The sequence below is a fragment of the Girardinichthys multiradiatus genome, chromosome 2, assembly GCF_021462225.1.
Source record: "Girardinichthys multiradiatus isolate DD_20200921_A chromosome 2, DD_fGirMul_XY1, whole genome shotgun sequence".
NCBI lineage: Eukaryota > Metazoa > Chordata > Actinopteri > Cyprinodontiformes > Goodeidae > Girardinichthys > Girardinichthys multiradiatus.
This window is the reverse complement of record NC_061795.1, coordinates 38957746-38983385: the sequence shown is the minus strand read 5'-3', so window position 1 is coordinate 38983385 and position 25640 is coordinate 38957746. Positions and strand designations below refer to the sequence as shown.

General features: G+C 40.6%; 1 protein-coding gene across 1 annotated transcript in view; it reads right to left on the bottom strand.

The window, feature by feature from the left end:
* Positions 1-2498: 2498 nt before the first annotated feature.
* Positions 2499-25640, bottom strand: part of mtss1la (MTSS I-BAR domain containing 2a) — a 47896-nt gene continuing 24754 nt past the window's right edge. Inside the window, exons 4-16 of the mRNA XM_047346308.1 lie at positions 17333-17417; positions 17089-17180; positions 16917-16991; positions 16493-16501; positions 13618-13775; positions 13421-13528; positions 11712-11809; positions 8486-8618; positions 6535-6609; positions 6177-6332; positions 5664-5840; positions 5358-5523; positions 2499-3859 (exon numbers count right to left, since the gene is read on the bottom strand). Of these exons, the coding sequence (XP_047202264.1) occupies positions 3051-3859; positions 5358-5523; positions 5664-5840; positions 6177-6332; positions 6535-6609; positions 8486-8618; positions 11712-11809; positions 13421-13528; positions 13618-13775; positions 16493-16501; positions 16917-16991; positions 17089-17180; positions 17333-17417 (2141 nt within the window). The 3' untranslated portion in view covers positions 2499-3050. The remainder of the gene's footprint in view (positions 3860-5357; positions 5524-5663; positions 5841-6176; positions 6333-6534; positions 6610-8485; positions 8619-11711; positions 11810-13420; positions 13529-13617; positions 13776-16492; positions 16502-16916; positions 16992-17088; positions 17181-17332; positions 17418-25640) is intronic.

The window sequence follows — 25640 nt, the reverse complement described above, 5'->3', positions numbered from 1 at the left end:
TTAGGGTTTCTAACCCATGGTTCTCAAAACTGTGGTACAAGCACCATGGTAGTACATGGGCTGCCTTTAATGGTACTTAGAAGAAATGTACGTATTAATCATTTGCAAGTATATAATTATTACAAGCATAATTATATGCTCATCTGTTCAAGTAACTATAAACATCATGGGAATGTCCAACTATTTCACTGTTCAGGAAGGACGTGTACTGTGTCCTAGAGATGACTGCCTTTTAAAGTGAAATGTCCATATGAATCCTGGACCATAAGCAAAAACCTTGAGAAGATGGTTGCTGACTTTGGTAAGAGTCAGCAAGGATATGTTAAAGACTATTCGCAGGTAAACGAGTCCTGTATCAACATGGGCTGAAACAATCTGTCACTCCAAAAGAAACATAAAAACAAGATTACAGATTGCAAATGCACACAGGGACAGAGACCTTAAACGCTGGAGACATGTCCTGCAGTTTTAATGAAATGATTTGCCATAAATTTATTGTTACATTTGGAAGAAAAAGGGAAGCCTGAAAACGTTATCCGAACTGTGAATTACAGGGGTGGCAATATCATGATGCAGTGGTGTTGTTGCTGTTAAAGGGATGGGTGAAGGGATACCATTTTGGTAATATGGGAAAGCTTTAATCTGATTTACTATCAGACAGTGAGGAAAAAGGCTGTTTATGTGAACATGTGGTTTTAACGGTAATTTCAACATGGAAAGACTCACAATAAGAAACAAGATGGCGATTAGAGAACTTTATTGATAAAAGTTAATATCTTTGGTGTTCAGACCCCGGAGGAAGACATGAATGCTGAAAATGACATGAGCTTGAATTAACATTTAGGCTTAACATTAGATAAGTCTTCCCCCCTTGGGATCCGATACTGGTGGTGGAGTGAAGGCCTAAGAAGGTAAGGGAGCCGGGAGGAGTATGGAAGGGAGATGGTGGAAGTGGGGCGGAGGAGGGTTGAAGCTCAGCTGAAGAGCGGGGAATCCATGACTGGAGGTCCTTAAAAGCAAAGCCTCGGAGGATGTTTGATTGAAGACACATGTGGATCTGACGCTGATTGGATGGAGGAGAGATGCACGGTGGATTCATAGGACGGCCGAGGGGTGGAGGTGAGTCTTTCAGTTTGAATTTTCGTCAAAACTCCATTTTACCCATTTAAAACGACAAACTTTGAAATTTCTACTTAGAGCACATCATTACATGGAATACTTTAGCCAATTCAACAGGTGGTACTTTGACACTTAGTAAAACTTTAAATATCCTACAATGGTACTTGTTATAAAAAGTTTGAGAACCACTGTTCTAAATCACTTCCAATTTGAAGCAAACCTAATGACACACTGGCTCTTTTTGTTAAAACACTCTGCTGCTATTCAAGCGTCTTTTTATTCATTGTGATTTGCCACACATCAGATAACTCTGTTTTAGAACATACTCCTTTCAATCTTCCCTTCCCACTTCTTTAAATCCAAACTATATTCTTGATTTCTTCCTCCCAAAGTTAGACTAGTGAGTTGCCTTTTGATGAAGTTTTAAAAAGGGCTTCATGCTCACATCACCTTTTAAATCTGATTTCTTTTACCAGAAAAAGTCAGGTATCATAGTCACTGATAAAAAGGGAGAAAACACTTTATAGTTACGTGAGCAGTTATTAATGAGATGAATTTCAGTAGTTTCTGAAAAATACATCCAACATTTATGAGAATGTGTTTGAGGTTTTAGCGTATCTTCTAATAAACACTGGGCAGCAAAAAATGTACAATATTAGACCCAGCTGCGTGGTGGCCTAGATTTGGCGGGAAATGAAACCGCTTGCAGTTTTTAGGAGTGACGTTTGGCTCGCAGGAAGTAAAAAACAGCACTTTGATAACATTTTGCTGAATATATTCCCTGTACATGTTATTGTTTTCACAAATACAATAACCACAATTGTCTTTCTCTATCTATTCAACCTACCATCTTATCTTGGGCGTCAAACATCATTAACAAAGCAGTAATGTCCACATAAATGTTCTATAATCAACACTCCACTTGCTCAGGCTCGCTAAAGGGCCTCCGGCACCACCACTTGTCTGTTTAAAGTACTGCATTATTATAAGCATTATTGCATCCTTGACAAAGGAAAATACTGTCAACTACTTTACAGTTTAAAAGCTGAAAAAGTATTATTACTATACTAAATAAATAATGAAATAATTGCAAATTAACTTCTGCATAAATATTTACCGTAAGGAGGGCTCTTGAGGAAATAAACTCTAATTAATCTACACATCTGAAAAAACTTGAGTGGACTATGAAGAACTTCAAAAGGCAAGGAAATTAGTTGGGGCACATTTCACATTTAAATATACATCCTAATTAATCCATGTTCATAATAACTTCTGCACCACATTTCAGCAAACACAAACAAACAAATAAGCATAATTTGAAAACCGTCACAGTCCATTGAAGAATGATTTTAATAATTTTCTGACAAAAACAATTGAGCTGTTTTTCAGTAAAAAGCCAGTTTAATTGCAGAATATATTGACAGTACAGTACAGCAATATAAACCCCGCCGTATTGCTTCTATTTTTACATGAAATTACACAGCTGCTGTCCAGCTTACGAAACTAAACAGTAATACTTGAACAGTAACGATGAGAAACGAGACGGGCTCAAAGAGCACCCCGCCACCAACTTTCCACTGACAGGTGGCTGCGGTCACTGAGAAATGCACACAGAAGTATTAATAGTAAGAGTATTCAGCTGTGTGATGAGTTGCACACTGGAACCACTGGGAGAAACTGGGCTGAAAGCAGAAATGCACAGCAACATAGCTCAACAAACAAAAAATTAAAAATGACATCAGAAAAATAAAATAAATGCATTATTTCGTACGAACTCAATACATACAGTACATGACATGAAATTACTTAACATACTTCAAAGTCTCTTATTTGTTGACTGGCCTTCATTGACCACCTTGCATCCTTTTTGCTTATTGTGCCTCAGTTCATGAGTGTTTCGGTTTGTGAATAAAAGCTTTCCTCTCCTTGAATTACCGAAGGATCCTGGGAGCCGACCGGTCGTCAGTTACCGTCTTGCGCAGCTTCACCCCACGGCGAATAGTCTTTAACATATCCACATCCTCCTGGGTAACAGATGATGACTCCTGGGGCACACACTGAGCTGTGTCCCCTGACTGTAAGCTGGGAAAGGGATACTGACCTTCACCGAGGGCGTGAGCGCTGGCTGCCAGCTCTCCTATCTTCTCAACCAGGCTGTGACGGTTGGCAGCAAGCTGAGGGTCCTCCTCAGCTGTGTGCGGGGCCGTGCTGGGGGCTTGCTGGGCGTAAGCAATCCTCTCCACCCCTCCTCCTCCTCCATAGCCCCAAGCTGTATCAGGAAGACTCATCCGCTTTGGAGAAGCCCTCATGTAGTCCCCAGCAGGCGGGTCATCACTGTATAAAAACTCCTCACCTCCTACATGGTGTGGGGACGGGCTAGCAGACCCTGGAGAGTCTGGCACTGTGGGGGTTCTGACTGGCACGATTGGGGGTCGGATGGGAATGGGGCCAGATGTGGATGGCGTGCGTCTCACTCCAGTTTTGGAGGAGGGCGTCCTGCGGATGGTGGCCGTCCCAGAGGAAATGGCTCCAGGGCTGCTTCTTGCGGCACCATTAGGAGTTCCCTGCAGGCTCTTACCTGCAGGCAGACCTGCTGTGCTGGCAGGCCGTTTAGTTTGAATCATGCGGCGGTAGCTCTGAGCAATGTTGCTATGGCGTGGGATGGTGGAGGACTTGTCAAAGTCTGGCTGCCCCTCGTTGTCAACATCCCCGTTGAGTGAGTAGCACTCATAATCAGAACCTAGGAAGAGAAAATGAGTCATGTGGATTTTTATTTTTTTTACACCAAATGATAAAAATCCTGATTTTTGTCCTGATTGATGAGTTCATCTGCAGCTCATTTATTATTTTATAATTCACAGTAACTACACTGAGACTTTGGGAAACATGTTGCAAAGGCTACAGGGTAATTAGGAAATTACAGTGCTATGAAGTATTTATACCCTTGAATGTTTTGATATGTTTGTTACTTTGTAAACACAAACTTGAATGTATTTTCTTGGGAATGATTGTGATAGATAAACCCAAAGAAGAGTTTATTATGAGATGGATGAAAAACTATATATCATTTTCATTTTTTATAAAACCCTGAAAAGTCTAGCATTATTTTTTATTCAGCCTCCCCAAGATAATACTTTGTAGAATTGTCTTTTGCTGCAATTACACCTGCAAGTACCTTGTACATATAAAGACATAAAGAAATGTTTTCCACTCTTCAGGGGAAAATAGCTGACGTTTAGCCATTTAATACAGAAATATGCTTTGATTTTAACCTCACCATTGTTTGTTTAGGGTTGTTGTCCTGTTTGCAGGCTCTACCACAGAATTCTCCTATATTTAGCTTCATTTACTGTATCTTTCCTGTCCCTTTTGAAATACATCCCCACAGCTTGATGCACCACCACTATGGAGTGTCCAGAGAAATGAGTGTCAATTTTGTGCTGTACATTTTAATCTCACATAGATGCCCAAAAGTCAGGTTGTGGTCTCATCTGACAGAAAGCACCTTCTTCCAAAGGTTTACTGTCTCCCTTTTATGGCTTGTGGCAAACTGCAAATGGTACATCTTCTGGGTTTCTATTAATGGCTTTCTTTGCAGCTTTTTCCACTTTTTGGAGAGCACTTTAAAACATTTTTCCTGTTCCCATACCGGAGCTTTGGATCTCCAGTGTTACCATGGGCCTCTTGTTTTAAGTGAATGGCCAGCTTGGTGAGTTTACAGTTGTACCATAGTGTTTCACTTTCAGAAATTGGATTGTACTGTGCTCCAAGAGATTTTCAAAGCTTGGGATATTGTTTTATAATCTAATCCTGCTTTAAAGCACTTTCTCGTCTGCTGGGGTCCTTTCTCTTCATGACGCAGTTTGTTCATACAGGACAAATATACTTATACTGAGAATAAATTGTACACAAGTGAACAATACAGAATTCAGGATTTTTGAAAGGAATTGTTTGCGTTTTATTTCACATTTTTGTAAAAAAGAAAAAAAAAAGAAAAAAAAAAAAATATATATATATAGAGATGTATAATCTCTAAAACCTGCACTGGTGTGTGAAGTTGTAACATAACACAGTGTGGAAAAGTTCAAGCGATATGAATACTGCTGAAAGGCACTCTATGCTGTAAGGTTGACCAGGACACCTTATATGAGATTTAATAGGTGGGACATTGCTGGCAGAATGAAATACATGAAAATGTCTCTCTGAAGGAGGGTTTGGTTCTTCAGGATGTGGTTTACCTTGAGATGGAATTGTGTCCTCAGAGCAGGAAGGGGTGTTTGTCTGTGTGCTGTAGCCACTGGAATACTGCAGAGAGTCCCTACTGCTCTTCTGCTGCTCCATACTCAGGCCTCTGGTGAGAACCATAGCCAGTGTACTGGCTGCTGGAGAAAGGGGCTCTCCATGCTGAAGCACACACAGAATCAGAGATATGTAAGAAATACATACAGACTGGCACACATTTGCATTAAAACCACACAGCAATTCCAGAGGCTTAGGAATTCATTTACAGACATTTACATTTGAAGTCTGTGGGGGACGCCTACCTTGGCTGTAATAATTCCTGGGCCACTTCTTGCTCTGTGGGGATCACCTGGTTGCATCCCGGAGTATCCCTGTGGACTGGGCGGAGCATCCAGTTCTCTCATCTTTTCCACAGAGTCCCTCCTGCGCTCTGGAGTGTCGGCCAACGCCGGCTCACAGGAGCTCGACTTGGCCCAGTCCTGCAGGAACAATGGAAAGATCAGACAGATATTCCAACTTTGCATCTTTTTCTGCAATTTTTTGTGCCATCCAACAGTTGTACTCTCAGTTAAATACATTTGGCTCATTGACTGGTTAGAGGCATGTGCAGATATGTGCAAACCAGGGTAGGCTATGGCAGTGTTAACTCTCAGTTTAACACATATCTGAAGGAAAGACTGGAAAGCTGAGCTCAATGGGCAACACCGTGATGGTGGTTGTGAAGTTAGCAGCAATAAAAACACATAAAAGCAAAGAAGCAAAGGTTTAAAAAGAAAAACACAAACCCAAAACTAAAAATTGCAACCAAAACAAACCTTCCAGCTAGGAACCTTTGATGTGGGTGATGGATTGTTGGATCCAGGTGAGTGGTTAAATGTGGGGGACGCAGGGAGTATGACAGAGAGAGGCCTGATGGTGCCAGTGTGAGAGAAAGCAGGGCGGAAGGTACCAAAGGATGAGCATGAGCCATACTGCGGAATGGACAGACAAGTCTGAGTCAGAGTGCTCATCATTCAGGAGTAGTGCAAGTCAAACTGCACTGCGGCTGCCGTGAGCAGCCAGCAGGCTTTTTTTTACCCATAGGTAACAATGAGAGGAAATGTGCTGCGCATCAGCGTGTGTGAGTGCATGTTTTGAGTCTTTGAGTACTGGTAGAATGCATGCCGTACTAACCGCTGTAGGAGAGTTGCACTCGCTGACAGACTGGCAGGTTTCTGAGGCCTCAGAGGAGGCTGAGCTTGTGGATTTCTGGGGAAGGGAAGATGAAGTAAAGAGCAGTGTAGTCGTGGGAAAAGGAGGTAGGTGGAAGAGATGAACAGGAAGAGGGGTGGGAGTTGAAAAAGAGTGCTGATAAGCTTTAGATAGAAGTTTTTCTTCCTTTTCTCTTATGGGATCTATAGACTGCAGCAGAGATCGAAAGTAGCCTGTAAGATAATTTATTCTGAAAAAGAACATTGCATTAGTTGGTGTGTTGAAACACTGATGAGTGGCTTCGATACACTGCAATCTGTTCATGAGGGTCTGAATAACTTTATCAGTCAGTGGGATAGAAACTTCATATTTGCAAATGAAACAGCTCTATTGCATTGAAAATAAAAATCTTAGTTTGACTATCAAACTCTTGCTGAGACAAGAGATTTGTCTGACATTCAAATATGAAAAAGTAGCCTTGCTATACCAGATTGTGAGTAATTGTTGGGTAAAAAAGCAGCAAATTTCAGTGCTGTGGAAAGTATTTCTTCTCTATCTGCTATTTTTTTGTCAAGCTTGCATGTTTAAAATGATCAAACACATATACATATCAGACAAATGCAATCACAAAATTCAGTTTTGAAATGATGGTTTCACTTGTTAAGGGACAAAAACTATCCAAACAAACTTGGCCCAACTCAAAAAAGTAATTTCACCACTTGTTCAGTCAAGAAAAAACCATCAGATTTTTTTAAACCTGGGTTCAATTTAACAGACCACAGCTAGACATAATTACACTCAAACCTGCAAATTATAGAATAACTTAAACAGAACCTGTCCGACAACTTAAAGTAGGCTGAGATATCTCAAAAAGCTACACATCATGCCTTTCAAGAAAAGGTGAAAAACAAGGTAATTGATTCATTAGTCTTAAAAGAGTTACAAGGACATTTCTAAGGCTTTGATACTCCAATGAACCATAATGAGAGCCATAATGCATAAATGGAAAAAAATGGAACTGTGGTGAACCTTTACAGGGGTGGCTGGCCAACCAAAACAGGTTTTTAGAAGGTGTGCGTCCTTGTATATGTGGTGTAAAATTAACACATCACTTTTTTTTTTTGCGGCACATGAGGCCTTTATTTTTTATTTTTTTCAACAGTAGGTAGACAGGAAAGAGGGCAAAGAGAGGGGGAGACATTCGGCAAAGGTCGCCGGGTCCAGGACTCGAACCTGGGTCAGCCTCATTGAGGACTATGGCCTTTGCACATGGTTGCAGGCTTAACGCCTACACCACCAGCGCCACGCCCAAATAAACACATCACTTGAGAAAAAGAAGATCATACCAGTAGATGAACACAGTGGTAGTACTGTGATAATCTGGGGCTGCTTTTGCTGTTCAGGACATGGACAACATGCTATAATTAATGGAATAATGAATTCTGCTTTCTACCAGAAAATCCTAAAGGAGAATGTTCAGCCATAAGTTTATGACCTTAAATTCAAGTGCATTTGAGTTATGTAGCAGGACATCTAAATGCCTCAAAATAAATTGGTTCGATATTGTTTGACTAGCTTTTTTTCTCTTAATAAATGAAATCATCCATTGAAAACTGCCTGTTGTATTTACTCTGGTTATCTTTGTCAGATATTAAAATTAGTTTGATGATCTGAAACATTGAAATGTGACAAAAAAGCAGAAACAGATGAAATTTGTAAGAGGGTAAATATTTTTTTCACAGCACTGTATTACTTTGATAAGAAAGTGAAGCTGTTGCTGTGGCCTCCTTCCCTGCAGCATTACTGCCTGAGGAATCACTGGGGAGTACAAGGCTGCTTTGGTCCTAGTTTTGCTGGAGTACAAAATCCCCATTTCTCTGTATTATGTAGATAAAAAAAGAAATATTTTCAGTATCATAACTAAGACAGCTACCTGGCTGGTGATATCTGAGGGCATGGGTGATGGAGGCTTAGAATGGGTGTTGGCATCCTGTGAGACGAAGCCTGAGTCGTGGGAGGAGACGCTGCTGAGCCGATGCGCTCCCGTTGAGGGCATCTGAAGTAAGCTGTTGGCACAATATCATAAGCAGAGTGTGAATAATAAGCAGTCTCATAATCGATATGGTCGTGTTTTTATCCCCTTATTTCTCTCTAAAAGATGCTTTTTAAGAAGAGGATTTGTGCAAAAACAGGATGGGCTAAATTAAAAAACTGATCATAAAAGCTGCAGGCGTGAACGTTGGCTAAATGACGCCATTCTTTTAATTTTGGAGCATCAAAGAGCATTAAAACATTATCCCTTTATTTGATTTTTTTTCCCTCTGAAGATTAAGAGCTGGCTTTATGCGTTTTGTCTCCTGCTTTGTTATCCTCGCACAGAGTTGCTTCCTTTTGTCACCCACACATTTAGAAATGAGCTCCGCACCTTCTCGCCGCACTACTCCTCCCCCACACCCACTCCCCTCTCCGTCTCCCTACGGATCGGATCCGCAGTTATCACTTCTCATTAATCTTCATTCTCTAGGATGACACTTAAGGAGGAATGCCAAATTAAACATGGCAAATTGAATAATCATTATTTATTTAAAACCAGAGACCATCTTCTATTTCCCTCTCCTTTGATAAATAATCCTGTTTTTCTGCACAGATACAGTATGACTCTGTAGCTACCAGAATGTAACCATGAGATGGGTTAAAAATTAAAACGTTGATTAACTCTGCACAATGACATGTGGCATTGGGTAAGATGTACTGGGCAGCAAAAGAGTGTTGGAAGCAGAAAGAATGGACAAGAATAAGGATTTGAGTGACTTTAACAAGGGCAAACTTGGGATGCGGCTATCCCATCATGGCCCCCAGAGCTCGAGCTTCTGTGGGCAGTGTTAGGTTTAGGCCTTGAATAATAATAAGTCATACTTGGGTTCTTTGAAAAAGCTAGAGGTTATTCGGCTTTGATGCACCTATGGTTGTAGTATACAGTTTCGTTAAGAAGTTTGTATCCATGCTTTCAGTAATTTATTTGAATAGTTCTTTTTTTCAGGGTAAAGATTTAAAAAAGGGTTAGAAAAGTTTCTGTGGTAGACTGCATTGGATATGGTTTATTTCCTGGCTTCACATCATTGCTCTGATGGAGCTTCCAAGTTTATCCAACTTTAAATTGTCTATCTGTTAATTTGAGATGAAATCAAAAAATATCTCTTCTTCCTTCATTATTCAATCCAGTTAGCCAAATGTACCAGTAACTGTGGCATTAAAACAGCCACACAGCATGATGCTAGGTGCTGTGGGTTTTGTCATCCTTGACAGTTGCTATAGTATGCTTTGCTTTAAAAGCCTCACGCTGAGCAATTGACAACATTCTGCTTGTCAATGTAGCCAAATAACTTAATCCTTATCCCTTTAATCACAACACCGTTATCCAGAATGCATTTGGTGTCTTGATGTGGGTTGCTGCACTATCAGCGCCACTGGTGTCCCAGCAGTTTCCATTTTATGGCAGACCTGAGCCTTAGTTGGCCCTGGACTATTCCTGATCATTCCAACCATCATTAGAGGATGAGAGTTCAGGTTAGTTTGTTGGGTGTTCCAACAGAACAATGATTCCCAACACATAAAAATCTGTTTTGGAACAGATAATTCAGTCAACATTAAGCTTCTGGAATTTGTTTTCACCGATTTCTGATCTTAACACTATTGAAGTTTTAAAAGATGGGTCAGTGTTAGGAAAACTGCAAAATCTGCCAATATGAGTGGTGGAATATCCAGAAAGAAATATGTCAGCAGTTGGCTCATGGCTACAAAAATCTTGTGGTCAAGCTTCAACTTACTAATAGAGACTTTCAAACCTAAAAACACTGTCCCACTGTCAAGAATGGTGGTGGTAGCATCATGTTGTGCTGCCAATGATAATGATACTTTGCAAAAAATCATACCAAAGTTTACTTGGTTGAAACTAGGACTCAGTGTGGTGTTACAGCAGGACAAGGGTCCCTAACACACATCAAACCTTGATTTAGAATGGATAAACCAGGATAGCGTTTACCTTTGGGAATAGTCCTGAACACCAAATTATCAGAGATCTGTTGACTAAACTAGTCAATTCAAATGAACGTTAACAGTTCTGGTAAGAAAAGTGTTCAGTCAGAATTATATTAAGGTCTTGTCTATGGTTAAAGAGTGTGGTTCCTCTGCTGATGTACATTTACCCAAATATTAGCCCTTTTAATTGGCTTTTAATTGTTAATTTACATGTGTATACATATGTGGCCAGGCCATATATGTGATGGATGTTTTCTAGCAAGCCTTATCAATATTAGGCAACAGGTTATACTGTTAAGGCTGACTAATTTATAGTCAAAAGAGATTTGGCAAAATATTTATCTCCAAAGAAAGTTTAATGCAGCTTTGTAGCTGTTTTATTGTTGAAGTGAAATTTAAAAAACACTTTTCTATTTCATCTCTAAAACCTGTGAGCTGTGTATTTTCACAGTTATGAGTGAATAAATACAGACAGACTAAAAATTAGGGTGTCGCGTTAATTGCCTTAAACACCATTGAAGTTCTGACAGGAACTTTAACACCAAAGCGAGGGAGTTTCCCTTCAACTCCCCTGTTACAATGGGTTCTGTTCGAAGACAGACTTCCCTCTCGATCCAAAACCGCACATTTATAAATAAACTGTCAAAGCTTCATCATTCGTCATTAAAAAGAACTGTGGGTTTTGGTTCCTGTGTAAGCTGGCACCTTTCAGCCTGTGATGTTTGACAGCTTTTGACATAATCTGGCTGTAAGAAGCTTGAAAATGACAAATCTGCCTGCAGCAAGGAGCAGAGCAGCTTGTAAGATACCACAGGTACGGCAAGTCGACTGTCACCGGTAGTCAGGTTCTTCGTGAGGACGGCACGTCAAACTTATATTAAAACATACGTCTTTAAAAGTTTTGATATTAGGATGTGGATTGATCTTAACATACACGCATGCGTGTATGTTCAGAACGGCTCCACATTCAATGATGTTCATCATTACCAACATAGCCATAAATAACATTAAAAAGACATGCTGGAAGTTCTTAGTCAAAGCAGAGTATTTTCATCTATTTTTGGAAATGCCTGAGAAGGAATTTTATTGCAAAAGGACCTGTGTGTGTTTATAGGATGTACCTGCACATGCTGCTCTTCCTGGAGCTGGTACTGCTCGGGGAGGAAGGAGGGGTCTGGTAGGACCAGCTGTAGTCAGAGCCTTTAATGTCCCGAATTACCTGCAGAAATCCATCAAAGAAAAGGTGATCAATTAATCTTATATCACAGCCTAAAAATCATACATCAAAACCTTTTTGTCAAATCAAACCTTTAATTAGGTATGGGATCCATGCTGTTAATACTTTATATAACCCACTTCAACCAGTAGAGCAACGTTGCTTGGAGGTCTGAGTTTTCTCTCTCAGATGCACTCTTTACTTTAGTTTACTTCAAAAGACACACTGATAAACCATTTTCAGTTTTCCGACAGAGGCCACCTGATATTTATCAAAAATGTCTTGCCATTTCAAAAAATGTATTATCCAATGCAAAATGTTGATCCCTTGTTTTATGCTTGACCCATTGTAGTTTCTTGCCAAAAAGCTCAACCTTAAGCCCCTTTTGCAAAACACATTAAGGGATTGGACATTTTTTATGTCCTTAAATATATATTTAGGAAACACCATTGCAGCGAGGGTGGTCAAAGTCAGCCTGCTGTTTTTATACCCCGGACTCACCAGGGTAGTCATAAACCTGTATCTACTGACTTGTGAAAGGGTAAATTGCCATTGCAGCTGGAGTGTGTCCCCTAGCGTTTACAGATTGTGGCCTGGGATTTAGGATAAAAACACACAGCAACCACCCCTATGCTGTGTAGATTTGACACACATCATTTGTTGCCGTAAACACATATTGGATGAATGGAGCTTCAGTGCACCAAGAGAGAACAGATCACTGGACTTCAGTTAAGTATATGTTCTTCAGTAGCAGTTATGCTTTACAAAAAACAACCTTAAAGGCATCAGAAGCCACTGATGTGTTTAAGATTTCATGAGTTTTCAGATATTCACTTTATGCATAATGCTGTATATCAACCTTGCAGAGCTACAATCTGCACCTTCATTGCTTCAGCAATGTCGGCTGGATTTTCTGAAAGCCCATGTGTACTCATATCTCCAGTTTCACTGTGGTATTTAATTACCAGAGGCAGCTCAGAGTGCAGCTCGTTTCTGTGGGATTATGATGGAACCATTTTGGTGACATGAGCTTTAGTCTCATCTGACCAAAGCACAAGGTTCGAGTTAAAACCCCAAAAGTATTTAGCCAACTCTACATGTTTACATTTGTGATGGCAACAGAGAAAATGCTTGTTCTGGCCTTCCAAAAGGATGAGATGTATGCAATGTTAATTCAGTGTTATGGAAACTGGAGGACCCCAAGATGGGATTCATGTCTGAAGTTCTCCAACAGTGAACCTTGGAGATATTTCACTGTCCTTACCCTCCTGTTCACTGTGCCCAGTGGCCAGATAAATCCTGGTCATCTTACAGCCTAGGGGCCAGTGGTAAGAGACTGGGGCCTCTGAGTTAGATGATTTATTACACAGGAAAACAGAAAGTTAAGTCTGATCAACTTTAAAACATTAAAGCCACTCAAATTATATTATGAAATTATAATGTGCAAATCATGGGTTTCGATAAGTGTGGAGTGGGTTGTAAATGTATTCATTTAAATAGGTTGGAAATATTGCAAGTCTCACAGTGATTAGTATAACTTGAACATCTTAATGGAAGTAAATTGTACATGCATCCACAGCATTATGAGTACTAGGAGTAGTTCAGCCCAGTTACCTGCTCACTGGCAGGTGGCAGCTTATGTGGATCTTCAGTCAATGCAGTGAGGTCATCAACAATGGCTTGTAAGTGGGTTATCTCTCCCAGCATGGCAATCTCTACATTCTGCACAGAAAACACAATAAATCAAAAGAAAGTTCTGAGAGGTAAGAGGAAAGCTCAAGCTGATTTTTGAGGACGTAAATGTTGCTTACCACCACTGGCTGAAGGAAGTTGATAAACGTACAGTAACGTCCCCTCTCCTCCAGGAGCGCTCTTCGCACCGCCTGCTTCTCCGTCTCCTCCATCAGCAGGTACAAGTCGTTCACGTCCTGCATGGCGCTGTCCAGCTGAGGGCGCAGATTTCCCCGGCCTGCGTGAGGCAGTAGCACAGTTTGCAAACCGTGGGAGGAAAAGGGAGTTGAATAAACAGAAGGAAGAGAGATTGAGGATTGAAGGGGGTGGGTGATAATCACAGCAGTGGCGTAAAGTGTCAAGGACAGGGGAAAGAGAAAGAAAATTGAGATGATTAGAACAAATAATGATGAGCTGCCGTGGACTAGAGGTCAATGCACTGACAGACTTCACACTTAAATGGTTCATGCACATGGGAGCTGAAGGTATCTGATATAAGTTATCAAACAAGTGGAGACGCTGAAGAGGATGAGACTGTACACAATGTTCAGAGCTGCATACCACAGTCACATTAAGGATGAAAATGATAAATGAGATGCCGTATTTATGCTTTAAATGCATGATTTGAACAAACACACATTCACTGCAGACAATGTTTATCTTAGCATTTTTAGCTGATTTAAAAAAAAAAACTACACTGTCAAATCCAAATTGATATTTTGGTAAGTTTGCAGTAATTTAGATAAAATCACTAACATGACTCTGGTTCTATTTAATAATGCAAATAAAATAATTTTTATTTTTTTATGTTGACAACAAAATAGCAGCCACAAGTCAATCTTTCAGTGCATACTTATTTAATAACATGCTAATTAAATGGAGGGTCTCATAAAAAAATGACTGCTTGCCCTTTTACGGGTCCTTAAAACAATTTTTAAGCTGCAGTAATCATCTTAGAGTTAAATGTCAAGGTATAACAAAGAAGAAATCATCAGGGAGATGATTTATTGGTAATTTTTTAATAACAGTTTCTCACTTTATGCAAAGGGTTTCTAAAGAAAATGGTAATAACACCTACCTTACACACTGAAATAATTTAAAAGTTCCAAGACACTAACAAATGTGAAACAGCTATGTGATTTACTCTTTGTTCCATCTTTTGGGTTTGTCATAGAAGGTCATGGCAATTTAAATATTAACGGTCAGTTACTGATAATTACATCTAGTATTTGCCTACACTTTTCCCACTACTGTCATATTGTAGGAGGGAGCTTTAAAGATATAAAAATTAAAATCTAGAATTATACGGATCTATTGGTACCACTAGTAAATAGAGTATGTATGTGTTTTATTATTGCCGCAAGTCCTACACTGCAACATGTCAATAATTAATTATTTTTATTAAAACCACATGGGTCACAATTAGTGATACCTTAAACTCTGATAAAATAAAGATGACAGGAGCACATTTAAATGTCTAATTAATTAACATTAATCAGAGAGTATATGAACTTTAAATAGTAAACCTAGAATTCTTGTTTAAAACGCTTAAAACAACTGGAACTGTGGCAACAACGCTGGATGAGGAACCAAGTTTGTCTTGCCAACACACACTTTGAGCAGGATCATAAGGGAGGTAAAAAAAAATAAATCTTACTGCATGCAAACTTTAGCAAAAAGTGGTATCTTGGGTTCCTCGAGTCTCAATAATAACTGTTTAACACTATTTACATGCCACCCATTTGTTTAAGAGTCATTTTCTGTCCTTTAATTACAAATCTAAATATGTGGAATTTTGCTAAACTCTTCTGGGACTATGACTGGAACTGCATGCTTTGGCCAGATGACAGAAATGCAATCACATAACCACTTCCAATAGGACTGGTGTCAAACAAATTATTAATATGTGGAAAAGCACCAAATGCCCACTGTTAAGTATGCTCGGGATTCTGTGATGCTGTGGGCCTGTTTCTCTTCCCAAGGCCCTGAAAACCTTGTCAGAAAGCATGGTATCATTAACTCTTTGAAACTACAGGGCATTTTAAAAGACAATACCAGTAAACTGAAAATGAGCCATTAGTTAGTCTTTCATTAGAACAACAATCCAAAACATACGAACAAATCTTTACAGACATGGTTTACCCAACATAAAAATCAACCTTCTTCCTTGACTACCTCAGTCCCCAGACCTGAATGCTCCAAGAAACTTGTAGGTTGAGCTGAAGAGTGGAGCACATAAGGGCTCTGGACAATCAAGGAAGATTTAGTTAAACATATTTGTTAGCCTAATCTTTCCTCACTGAATAAATGCACTCAAATTAAACATTAAAGTTTTTTTTTATATTATGCAGTGCAAGATCATGCTAGAGAACAAAAAAATTCATTATAGCTTGTTATACATCTTTACTAAATGCGCCAAAATATGGAGTTCTGAACTTTGGCAGACCAATCTGTCTAACAAATTTTAGTTACATGCATGTATTATTTATATTGACATATCTTCAATACTAAAAATAAAGCAATTGCCATGAGTCAGCAGGCATATAATTGGAAGAGAGCAGCAACTAAATTTCTAACCCAGCACTGTGTGCGATTTTTAGCCTTTAGTTTTTGCATAGACAGAATGAGCATATCATGTGCTAATTTCTAAGTTTAAAGTGTTTGTAAGTGGATTCTGCTACTTTTGAACAGAGCAGTCTTTTTTTGCTTAGCTCAGTCAAATGACATCTGGCAACCAGTTACTTCGCTGCCGAGCTGACAGGAGAGTCAATCTTCCTTTGCAAATTTCATCCCACGTCTCATGCAAGCACATTCCTTTAACGTATCAAACTGCTTGATTTTTCAGCTAAAATGCTAAAACAGCATAGTTTTTTTCTGATGGCAGGTAGATCTCATGATGAGGTTTTGATGCTTGCATGTTAGTTTCTCAAAAAGGGCAAAGTGCAGCAGACATACCTAGAAGCTCTACAGCCAGGGGGAAAAGCCAGAAAGAAACAGAGGAGAGTTGCAGTATCAGGCAGGGACGGAGAGACAGAAGAACAGGCAGCGTTAGGTGCATCAAACTGTAGCATATTGCATGTTTATGACTAGCCTGTACCACTGGTATGTTAAAATTTGAGGTTAATTAGAACCAGCAGTAGGGGCTAAAGCAAGATGAAGGAAATAATTACTTTGACTTATAAAGCAAATCATCCTTAACTGCAGAAAAGCCTCTGAGACTGCTGCATATTTTGATTTGACGGAACATTAATGTCTCAGTCTGCACTCTAGATGGCGCTAGTTCACTAAGATACCATTGCACAGTCCAACAACCAGCTGCCCAACAGACAAGCAAATTTCAAAGTTTTATTACTAAGCATGCCTTGCAAGATTTCCTCACCTTTTCTTGCTTTTTTCTGGAGCTTAATGGTATCTAACGATTTTCTTTTAATTTCCTGACGGGCCCTCTTGTATTCTGTGAAGAGAAAGTGGGGATAAAATGTGAATAAGCTTTCCAACTCACATTGCAACACTGAGCACAAGCAGATGTCTAGACTTTCTTGCTGTAGTACCTTTGGTGTGGTCTTTGTCCAGCTGATTAGCTGTTTTCTTCCATTCCTCTATCCTGTCTTGGAGTGGTGTGACCAGGCCTTCCATGAGAACACTACAGGAACAAGGAGGGACAAAAAATGAAGCTTAAAGAAGCTAGAGTAAGGCTTACAACATATGGCTTTTACCATATGGAAGTAGATTCAAGCATGGTCAACCAAAAAAAGGTTCCAGTGGTAGAAAAAACAAGAAAAAAGTGGCTCTTACTTGGTGAAATGTCGTAATTTTGCCTCAATGCTGCGGTGTCGCATGCACATTCTTGTCAGAGCAGAGCCGATTTCTCTGGTGGCACCTTGGAGAGACAACATAAAGACAAACTGTTACTGAATGTTCATTAGTGTACCAATCCAAAACACACATCTAATCACAGGTGAACACGAAAACAAAACACATCAGCGCTCCAGTACAGAGCCAGCCACAGGCATAAGCAGAATTAGCAGCTGCTTATCTGAATTGTTACCTAGCACAGGTTTTAATTCTTCTTGTAGTACTCCTGTATGATCCCTATATGATGATCATTGGTAAGTTAGTGCAGTCAGAATAAAAACTTTTACTCTTTTATAGGTTAAGGTTTAGATTAGCCATGGTACAACCACATAACCAAGTAAGGACAAACTCTATGATAATTTTTAAATTACTTGTACATAACACATAAACATTTCTACATTGATGATACACAGTCTTAAAAAACTAAAACGTTTGTCACAAACCATGTATGGGGCGCAGCAAACTTTGAAGAAATTGCTCTGGTCGGATGAAACCACAATTTTACTTTGTGGAAAACATACTAAATGTGTGAAGAAAGAAAACATGGGTGGGGGCAGCATCAGGTTCTGGCTGTAACATGACAAAATGTGAAACAGCCAAGGGGTATGGATGCCTTTGCGAGGATCTGTAAATGGCAAATTAGCTGAGCCGTGGTGATTGATATTAGTTGGAAGGGCCTCAAATTCTGTTTAATGCCCCTTACAGCCTTGGAGAAGCTCTGCACCGATACAATGAACTTGTAAAGGTTACATTTCTCATCCAGGGATGTATTACCGGCTGCAGCCACAAGATGGGCACAGTCTGAGTGGAAAAGAAGAGCCCATAAATTTCACACACGTTTGGGTGAAGCAAATTTTTCCACCTGGAGCTTCCAGTCTATATGCAGACTTCTCACCGCTGAGTCAATAAAAGCTTGTTTAAAATGGTTACTTTTGTACTTTTGCTCTTTGTAGAACTGTGATTAAATGGGGTCTTAAGCTCTTAAACTGTGGCTGGCCCACTGTCTGAATGATATTTCACATTGGGCTAATCTCAATGTCTATGAGCACACGCACACACAAACAGAGCAACGGGTCATCTCTTAGGCCTCAGAGGGGAGGGACAAACACTATTGTACACATCTTCATGAATGACTTTCAGAGTGCAGAGGTTTGAATGCAGACAGGTGATGTGATTTACCAACCCCCACCCTCTCCAAAGCTCTCAACCCCTCTATCGTGGAGGGAAAAGGAGTCAACCCTGTAAGGGGATATCCCTCTATTCTTCCATGTCTGCTCTGCCTTTCCTGTTCTCTCAGCTTGCTAAACACCATTCAAACAGGGTAGCCAGAGAGAAACAGAGGCCAACACTAACCTTTATTATAACACATGAAAGAAAAAGGAGTTATGCAGTTATGCTTGGAGCAAAACATGGCAAGCATGGCAGATAGATGGTGTCCATCTATCTGCTCCTTTCCAGATATCGCATAGGTTTCTAATCATTTTACATTAAACTCCAAAACAAATGCTATTTCACTCAGCTATATGCTTTACAAAGTATCAAACCTTCTCACAGAAGACTATAAGCAACAGATGTGGACCCTGTCTTACAGTGACGTTCGTACAAATACCTGTAGAACAACTTGAGAGTGCTAGCGTAGTACTTTGGGAGAGGAGGAGTGGGTGGGTTGGCCTTTTCCAGGTGACTTAGCAAGGGGGGTGGGTTAAAGGTGAAAGTTCCCTGTAGCAGGAAGTGATTAAAGCCACATATGGAGCCAGTGCACCAGGCTCCAGCTGTAAAAACGAATCCACACTGTTGTTCAAGTCAATATAAGAAAATCTTAAAACATGCTCATAAAATCAAGCATGTTTTTTTAGAAAAATATAAATTTTTTGCCCCTATGTTACAGTTTTTTTTGCAGTCTAGAATAATTCAACCAAAAATGGTTAATATCTATGGGTAACAACACAGTTTGAGAATATTAATCAATACCCACACAGCTTATTGCTGTTTTCTCAGCTGTGCTATAGTTACATTGGCAGAACTTAGAGGCTGTATCAATTCCCCTGATCAGTTGATTGTCAATCTACCGGGATAACTTGATAGTAACTATGAGACCTGAAAAAGCACCGGAACATACCATATCTGATGCCGCTGTAAAAATGACAGCTTGCCACGACCTCCAACAGTTATCTCCAATATTGGTGGACTTGGAGCAATAAACCATAGCTGATAAGACTGACTGATACTGAGTCATGAAGGGTGAAGTTAAAGTTCACTATTATTTTATTTTGTATATACCAGAAAATCACAGCTCAAGTGATTTAAGATTATTTTTCCAGAGAACATGTCTGTGTATTAAACAAGCTAAATAGACTTTTTTATAGCACTTAAAATACAACTCAGTTGGGCAAAGTTCTTTAAACAGCCTACAAAGGTATTAAAACAAGAAGAAATGTTATATATATATATATATATATATAAATAAAAACAATAAAAGCAAAACAAGTAAAAAGGTATAGATACATAAAACAAAGAACAATAAAACCATAAAAAGCCAACATCTACAAGTAAATGAAATGCCAGGGATAAAAAAAAAAAAACGTGTCCGAAGAGATTCTTAAACAGAAAGTGGGTCAGCCTGCTTGATATGTAAAGGCAATTTGTTCCAACGTTATGGTGCAATGACAGAGAAATTGTGGTCACCTTTCCACAACTTGTCTTTAATGGCATCAAGAGGGAGGGTATTTTATTACATTAACCTCTGGTGCCTGTGCTCACCTCTAATGGTTAAGTTCCGGGAGAGGGAGTGGGCCTTCTGGTCGGGATCTGGGCTGGGATTGGGGTTCGGGTCTTGGGGGTTGTCTGGTGCTGGGACTGGTTTTTTGGCCATCTTGGGATTGTTTGGATTGCCTTGGATCTCGGTCTGCTGCCCGTTGTGTCTGGGGGGGACTGAGGTGGGGGGCTAGAGGATGGCGTGGGGGGCTGCAGCGTTTGGGGTGGGGGGGTTGTGTCCTCTTCTTGGATGTGGCTCACCGGCATCTGGATCGGCTGAGTGATGGTGGTATAGCTGAGTTGGATAATGTTTCTGGGCTATCATTGCAGTGGCAGTGGTGTGGTGTGTCTGTGTGGTTGCAGGGGTGTAGTCGGGGATGCCGGCACCGAGTGCTTGCCAGTGGCCAGGGACCTCTTGCCAGATGAGTTTGTCCCGTCTTGGTGTGGGGTCAGGGGTTCTGTTGTGAGCTTGGTGCTCGATGATGTCTGCCCTATTGCGTCTGTGGGTGGGGGCTGGGGTAGCGTTGCGCAGGGACCTTGCCATCGCGGTGCACTGTGTGGTGGGGCAGAACGCGGTGGGGGTGCTTGAAGCGGGGCTGTGTGTGGCGCTTGAGCTGTGTGGGCATTGCTATGTCGGCTTTTCAGGGATGAAGCTCACCTGTGGTGGTGTGCCCATGTTTGTCTTTACGTTGGATGTGAGTGTTTTTATGCGTACGCATGAGGGTGGGAATGTGTAATTGTGACTGTGTGTGCCTGTTTTTTGTGTCAGGTTCGGTCTTGGGCTGCTCCCTCTCCTGGATCAGTTTAGGTCCCCCATCAAATGTGGGGCCTATTTCCTCCCCGCCACACTACCTGCCAGTGGTTGCTGTCTCTGCCCGCTGGTGTACTTGTGGTTCTCGGTATCTGGGGCTGGGTCATTTGGTGTGTGCTGGCTCACTCCCGGTGGCTGCTTGCCGGGGCCTGGACCCCTGTGCTCCGTCGGGCCTCTGTTTGGGGTCTCGGGTCTCTGGGTCCATGGCTGGATCTGCTCGGGCGTAGACGGGTGCCAGCGGGGCCTGTGGGCTCGTCGCTGCAGCTCCCTGGGGCTTCTGCACAATGGCTGCTGGGTGGTTCCCCTGGGACTCTCCCCTGCTCTTCTTTGGGGGGGATTGCGGTGGTTCTCCTGGGGTTCTTGTGCTCTGGGGGCAGGTCTGTGGCTCCTCACACTCACTATTGCATATTTTTATAGAGAAACCTTGAATACACAAGCACGCTCACACTTAGACCCACAGGTAGATTTAGATTCAGGTGTTAACAGATACAAAATGTTCTATATTGAGCCGTATTTACCACTAAATACATCGTACAATGATAAGTACCGTGCACTTTTGAGTAAAAAATCTGGTAATATGAATTTCTGCAGGTGTAGAAGCAAGCAGGGTGTTATCTTATATTCTTTTTATCCTTCTTTCTTTCCTCCATTCTTTTCTCCTTCTCTCTCTTTTTCCTTTTAGCCCCACTTTTCTCTTTCGTGCTTTTTTTTTTTCTCTCTTTTCATTTCTGTCTCCATGTCTGTAACAATTGAAATAATCCGAAAGCAGTTTCTAATAAAGTTTCTTTTTATAAATATAGAGCAGAGCTTTAACGCATTAGCTGTAATGCTCCACTTGTGAAAGTAAATCTGTTGGGCTTTGTCTTGGCATTCAGACAACAATTCTGAGCGCTACTCTGCCGGACAGGACATGGTAGAAGAAAAAAAAACTGTCTTCGGGACGACTAATAAAGTCTGATCTTTTTTAGTGTCATAAAAATCTAATTGTGGTCCGCATAGAAATGGAAGGCTATACTATGTTTTCAGAGAATTGACCCAAATAGCAGTAGGTAAAAGGAGAGGAGAAGGGGTCCAAGAATAAAGTGTTGATGTACTCCACATGAAAGAGGTGCTGCACGTGACTCAAAGACTCAACTCAAACACAAAAACCTCTCCACGTTAGATGAGACTTGAACCAATTTAGAGCAATCCCCTGAATGCCGACCCAGGTCTCAAGACGGGAAAGGAGAATCTGATGGTATTGGACAGGAAAGAGGTTATAGATTTGCCTAAAATTTAAGAGTACCAACAAGTCTAAGCCAGTCTTTTTAATTAGTGGTGTTACCATCCCATACTAAAAACTCAAATAAACAATTTCTGTTTTTAAACTGCTGTTGATGATATTAAGAACATGAGGTGCCAAGGTGGAGAAAACGTGTAGCAGGTAGAACTGGATCATGTGGTGACCCACCAGGCTTCATATGACTAAATACCTCTCTTAATAAGAAAAGACTGACAAGCTCAAACTGGTCAAAAGGGAGAAATGTTCACAACCTTATCAACCGAAAAGTTCTCACACACTTCAGTTGAGTACTCCAGACAGGGTTGATTGTGGGGGGTTAAGAACTGAGTTTACAAGTTTAAAAAGTAAACACGTGGATTGTGACAATTTGAGGCAACAATATCAGAGAAGTGCTGGGTTTGAGTAGCTTTCACAGTTTTTTGATAAAAATACCAGGTGTTCCTCAGCATTTGAACGGAAACCTGTGAATTATCCTTTTTCCCATTTATTTCTGCTCTCTTGCACTCACACCTGGCAGCACAGGAAGCTTCATTTGCCCAAGGCTTTGGTCTAGGTTTGGGCAGTTTTGCTTTTAATGGAGCCACAGCATGTAATACAGGTTGACAGGTTGAGTTAAAACAAGAGGATAAAGCCTCCACATCTGAGTTTAGTTTCAAACACTCTTTTGAGTTGATTATTGAATTAAAAGCTACAGAGATCTGAACAGAAGTGGAAGAGTTAATAAAACAACAGAACTGTGCTGGAGCGCAAGGTTTAACCATATAACAAGGAAGCACCCCTTAAAATAAAACATGCATATCTGAAAACAGAGCATCACAAACTTCCAAGTTAGATAAAACAAGGCCAAAAATGCGTCCATGTTCCTGAGTAGGACCGGACACAGACTGCGCAAAATTAAAAACGTTTTTGGTCAGAAAATTTGAATATTAACGTCTCTAACAATTACAACTTGTGCATATTCATGCCTCCTACACGACCAGTTGTCCTTGGGGGAATAAAATATGCACAGTCAGGGGGCAAAAGGTTAGAGAGCACTAGACTCACCCATAGCCATCCAGGTTTTAGTAATGCATAGAAAATCCAAACATCTGGGCATAAAGAAAGATGAAAGTTTAATTGGCTAATGAGCTAGCGTTCACCAGGGCTAACTTAACTAAAACAGGAGCTGGTGTATTATTTACGTTTGAAACAGAAGCAAGCAGCTATAGGTTGTCAAGATTCACCACAGGCGCTGGGCAAGGTTGGAAAGAAAACGGATGCTCATTCAAGCCGATCACCATAACCACAGAGGAGCTGATCTGATCCAGAAATTGCCTGAAAAGGCTGCGAGGACACAGCGATGCAATATAACAAATAAAAGCAGCAGGAGAGCACTCCAAATGGTCCCTCAGTCTCACCACTTTCCCGGATGTGGAGGCATGTTGATCCAAATTATTAAGGAAAGGTTGAAGATTCAGGAGTGTTTGGCGATCATACACCAGCAGAGAGCTGACATAGGTGGTGAAAAGCCACAAAAAAAAAAAATACAACATAGATTTGAAGAGACAGACAGCAGCCGAAGCACACGGCATCATCCTGGAAAACCACATCCTTAACAATATTCCTGAAAATTGCAGCGTATAGATCTTACTTACATGCCACTTCTATCTTGGCAATGTGGCACATTTAAAGTTCTCCTTCGCTCTCTGTATTATGCACATCACAGTTCCATCCTAAGGCATTAGGCCGGCATTGACCACAAAGCTACCAAGTTACCAGCATGATTTTAAAAAGTTCAACAGTTTCAAAACCAAAAAAATTGTCATGCCCTTCTTACAGGTTAACATCCTTTTGACATGATGTCAGTGTCAGAGTGGGACGAGTTTCCTCCAACTGTGTAGAGGAGTTGCTTGGTGCTCACCCCACTTACTTGTTTTAGGGCAGTGCCACCAGTCCCCAATGTGGCTGTCTTGTTTACAAGAAAAAAAGTCGCCAGTTTGGCAAGTAATGGCATTAAAACTGAAGGAGCACCTCCCATCAATCCTACTAAGTACAGTTGGCATGGTAACAGACAAGAGCAGCAGGTGTGTTACACAGACAAGTGCATACTAGCTAACCAAACCAATAGCCCAGCTAATTTATCAGCTAATATCAAAATGTTAGATTCACAGGCTTATTCGAAAAAGAGTAGAATGGTAAGAAGTAATCATGTTATGCACAGTAAGCATGCTAACTTTAAAACCTGTGCTTAGTTCAGTGGGTGCTTATAACACATTTATTCCATGAACTAAAAAAAACTATGACTACTACTATTACTACTGCTAGTTTAAACTGATCTCACTACTTGCTACTGAAATAGAATAGAATTTAACATTCTCTAAGTATCTTTAGCTGAAAAAAACAGATTTGTTAATCATCGTCACCATGATTCCTTGTGTTTGTGTCGGTGTCCCATCGCCCCCCAAATCTGCCTCCTTTAACCACAGCACAGAAATCAACTAGATCTGTTATGCAGTCCTTACAGGAGCAAAAGCGGCTGAAGGAAAGCAGGAGCAAATCTGTGATCTGGGATTTTATGTCTTTAGTAGACCTTGCCAATGTTACTGTCAGCTGGAGAAAGAGAGAGCCTACACTCCTGTCCCATCCACACCTGCCAATTTTCCTCCTTCCACTTCCTGTCCTTCTTCCCCTCCTGAAAGGGGGATCAGCTGACAGCTACATCCTGGGGAGCTTCAGCGGCTTCCTGGCTGTGTCCAAGAGCCTTTTTGGCCCCTGGCCTCAACCGGATGAGCAGGGACGCAGTAATTCCCTCCCACAGCAGCCTGCAATGCTACATGGAATTCTGGTACACATACAAACGAGGTGAAAGTCTTAGCATCACTAAATCCACATACTATGCAAGATAATGAAAATCATCCTTCATTTGTCTTTTTGTGTTTCTTTGAAATCAAATATTTCCTCTTTAGTTGGAATCCTTTTTTATCTCTCTATTACTTTGGTTATTTTAGGCAACCTCTAAACCTTGTAGAAGCTTGGGGGTTGGCAAAAAGTATGTGGGGGCTGCAAAAGTGATTATGCCAAATGAGACCCTTAAGGCTTTAGAGGGAGCTGTTCGCAGACACGCACAACTGCATGGATGAAGAAAAACACATACAAGCATTGAGGAGAGCAACCTTGTCATATGTCCTGGGACCTGAAGGGTGCAAACCAAGATCAACTGAAAGTTGAGCAATGTGTTGTTCATTACAGAAACAGAACAACAGAAATATATAGCATGTCATGAAATCAGCTCTGTATCCTGAAATGTACTTTACTTAAATAAAGTATTAATGCTGCTTGAACGTTTTAACATTTTGTCACATTACAAATTTCAATGTATTTGATCAAAATTATTTCTATTAGACAAGACAAAGTTATTCATT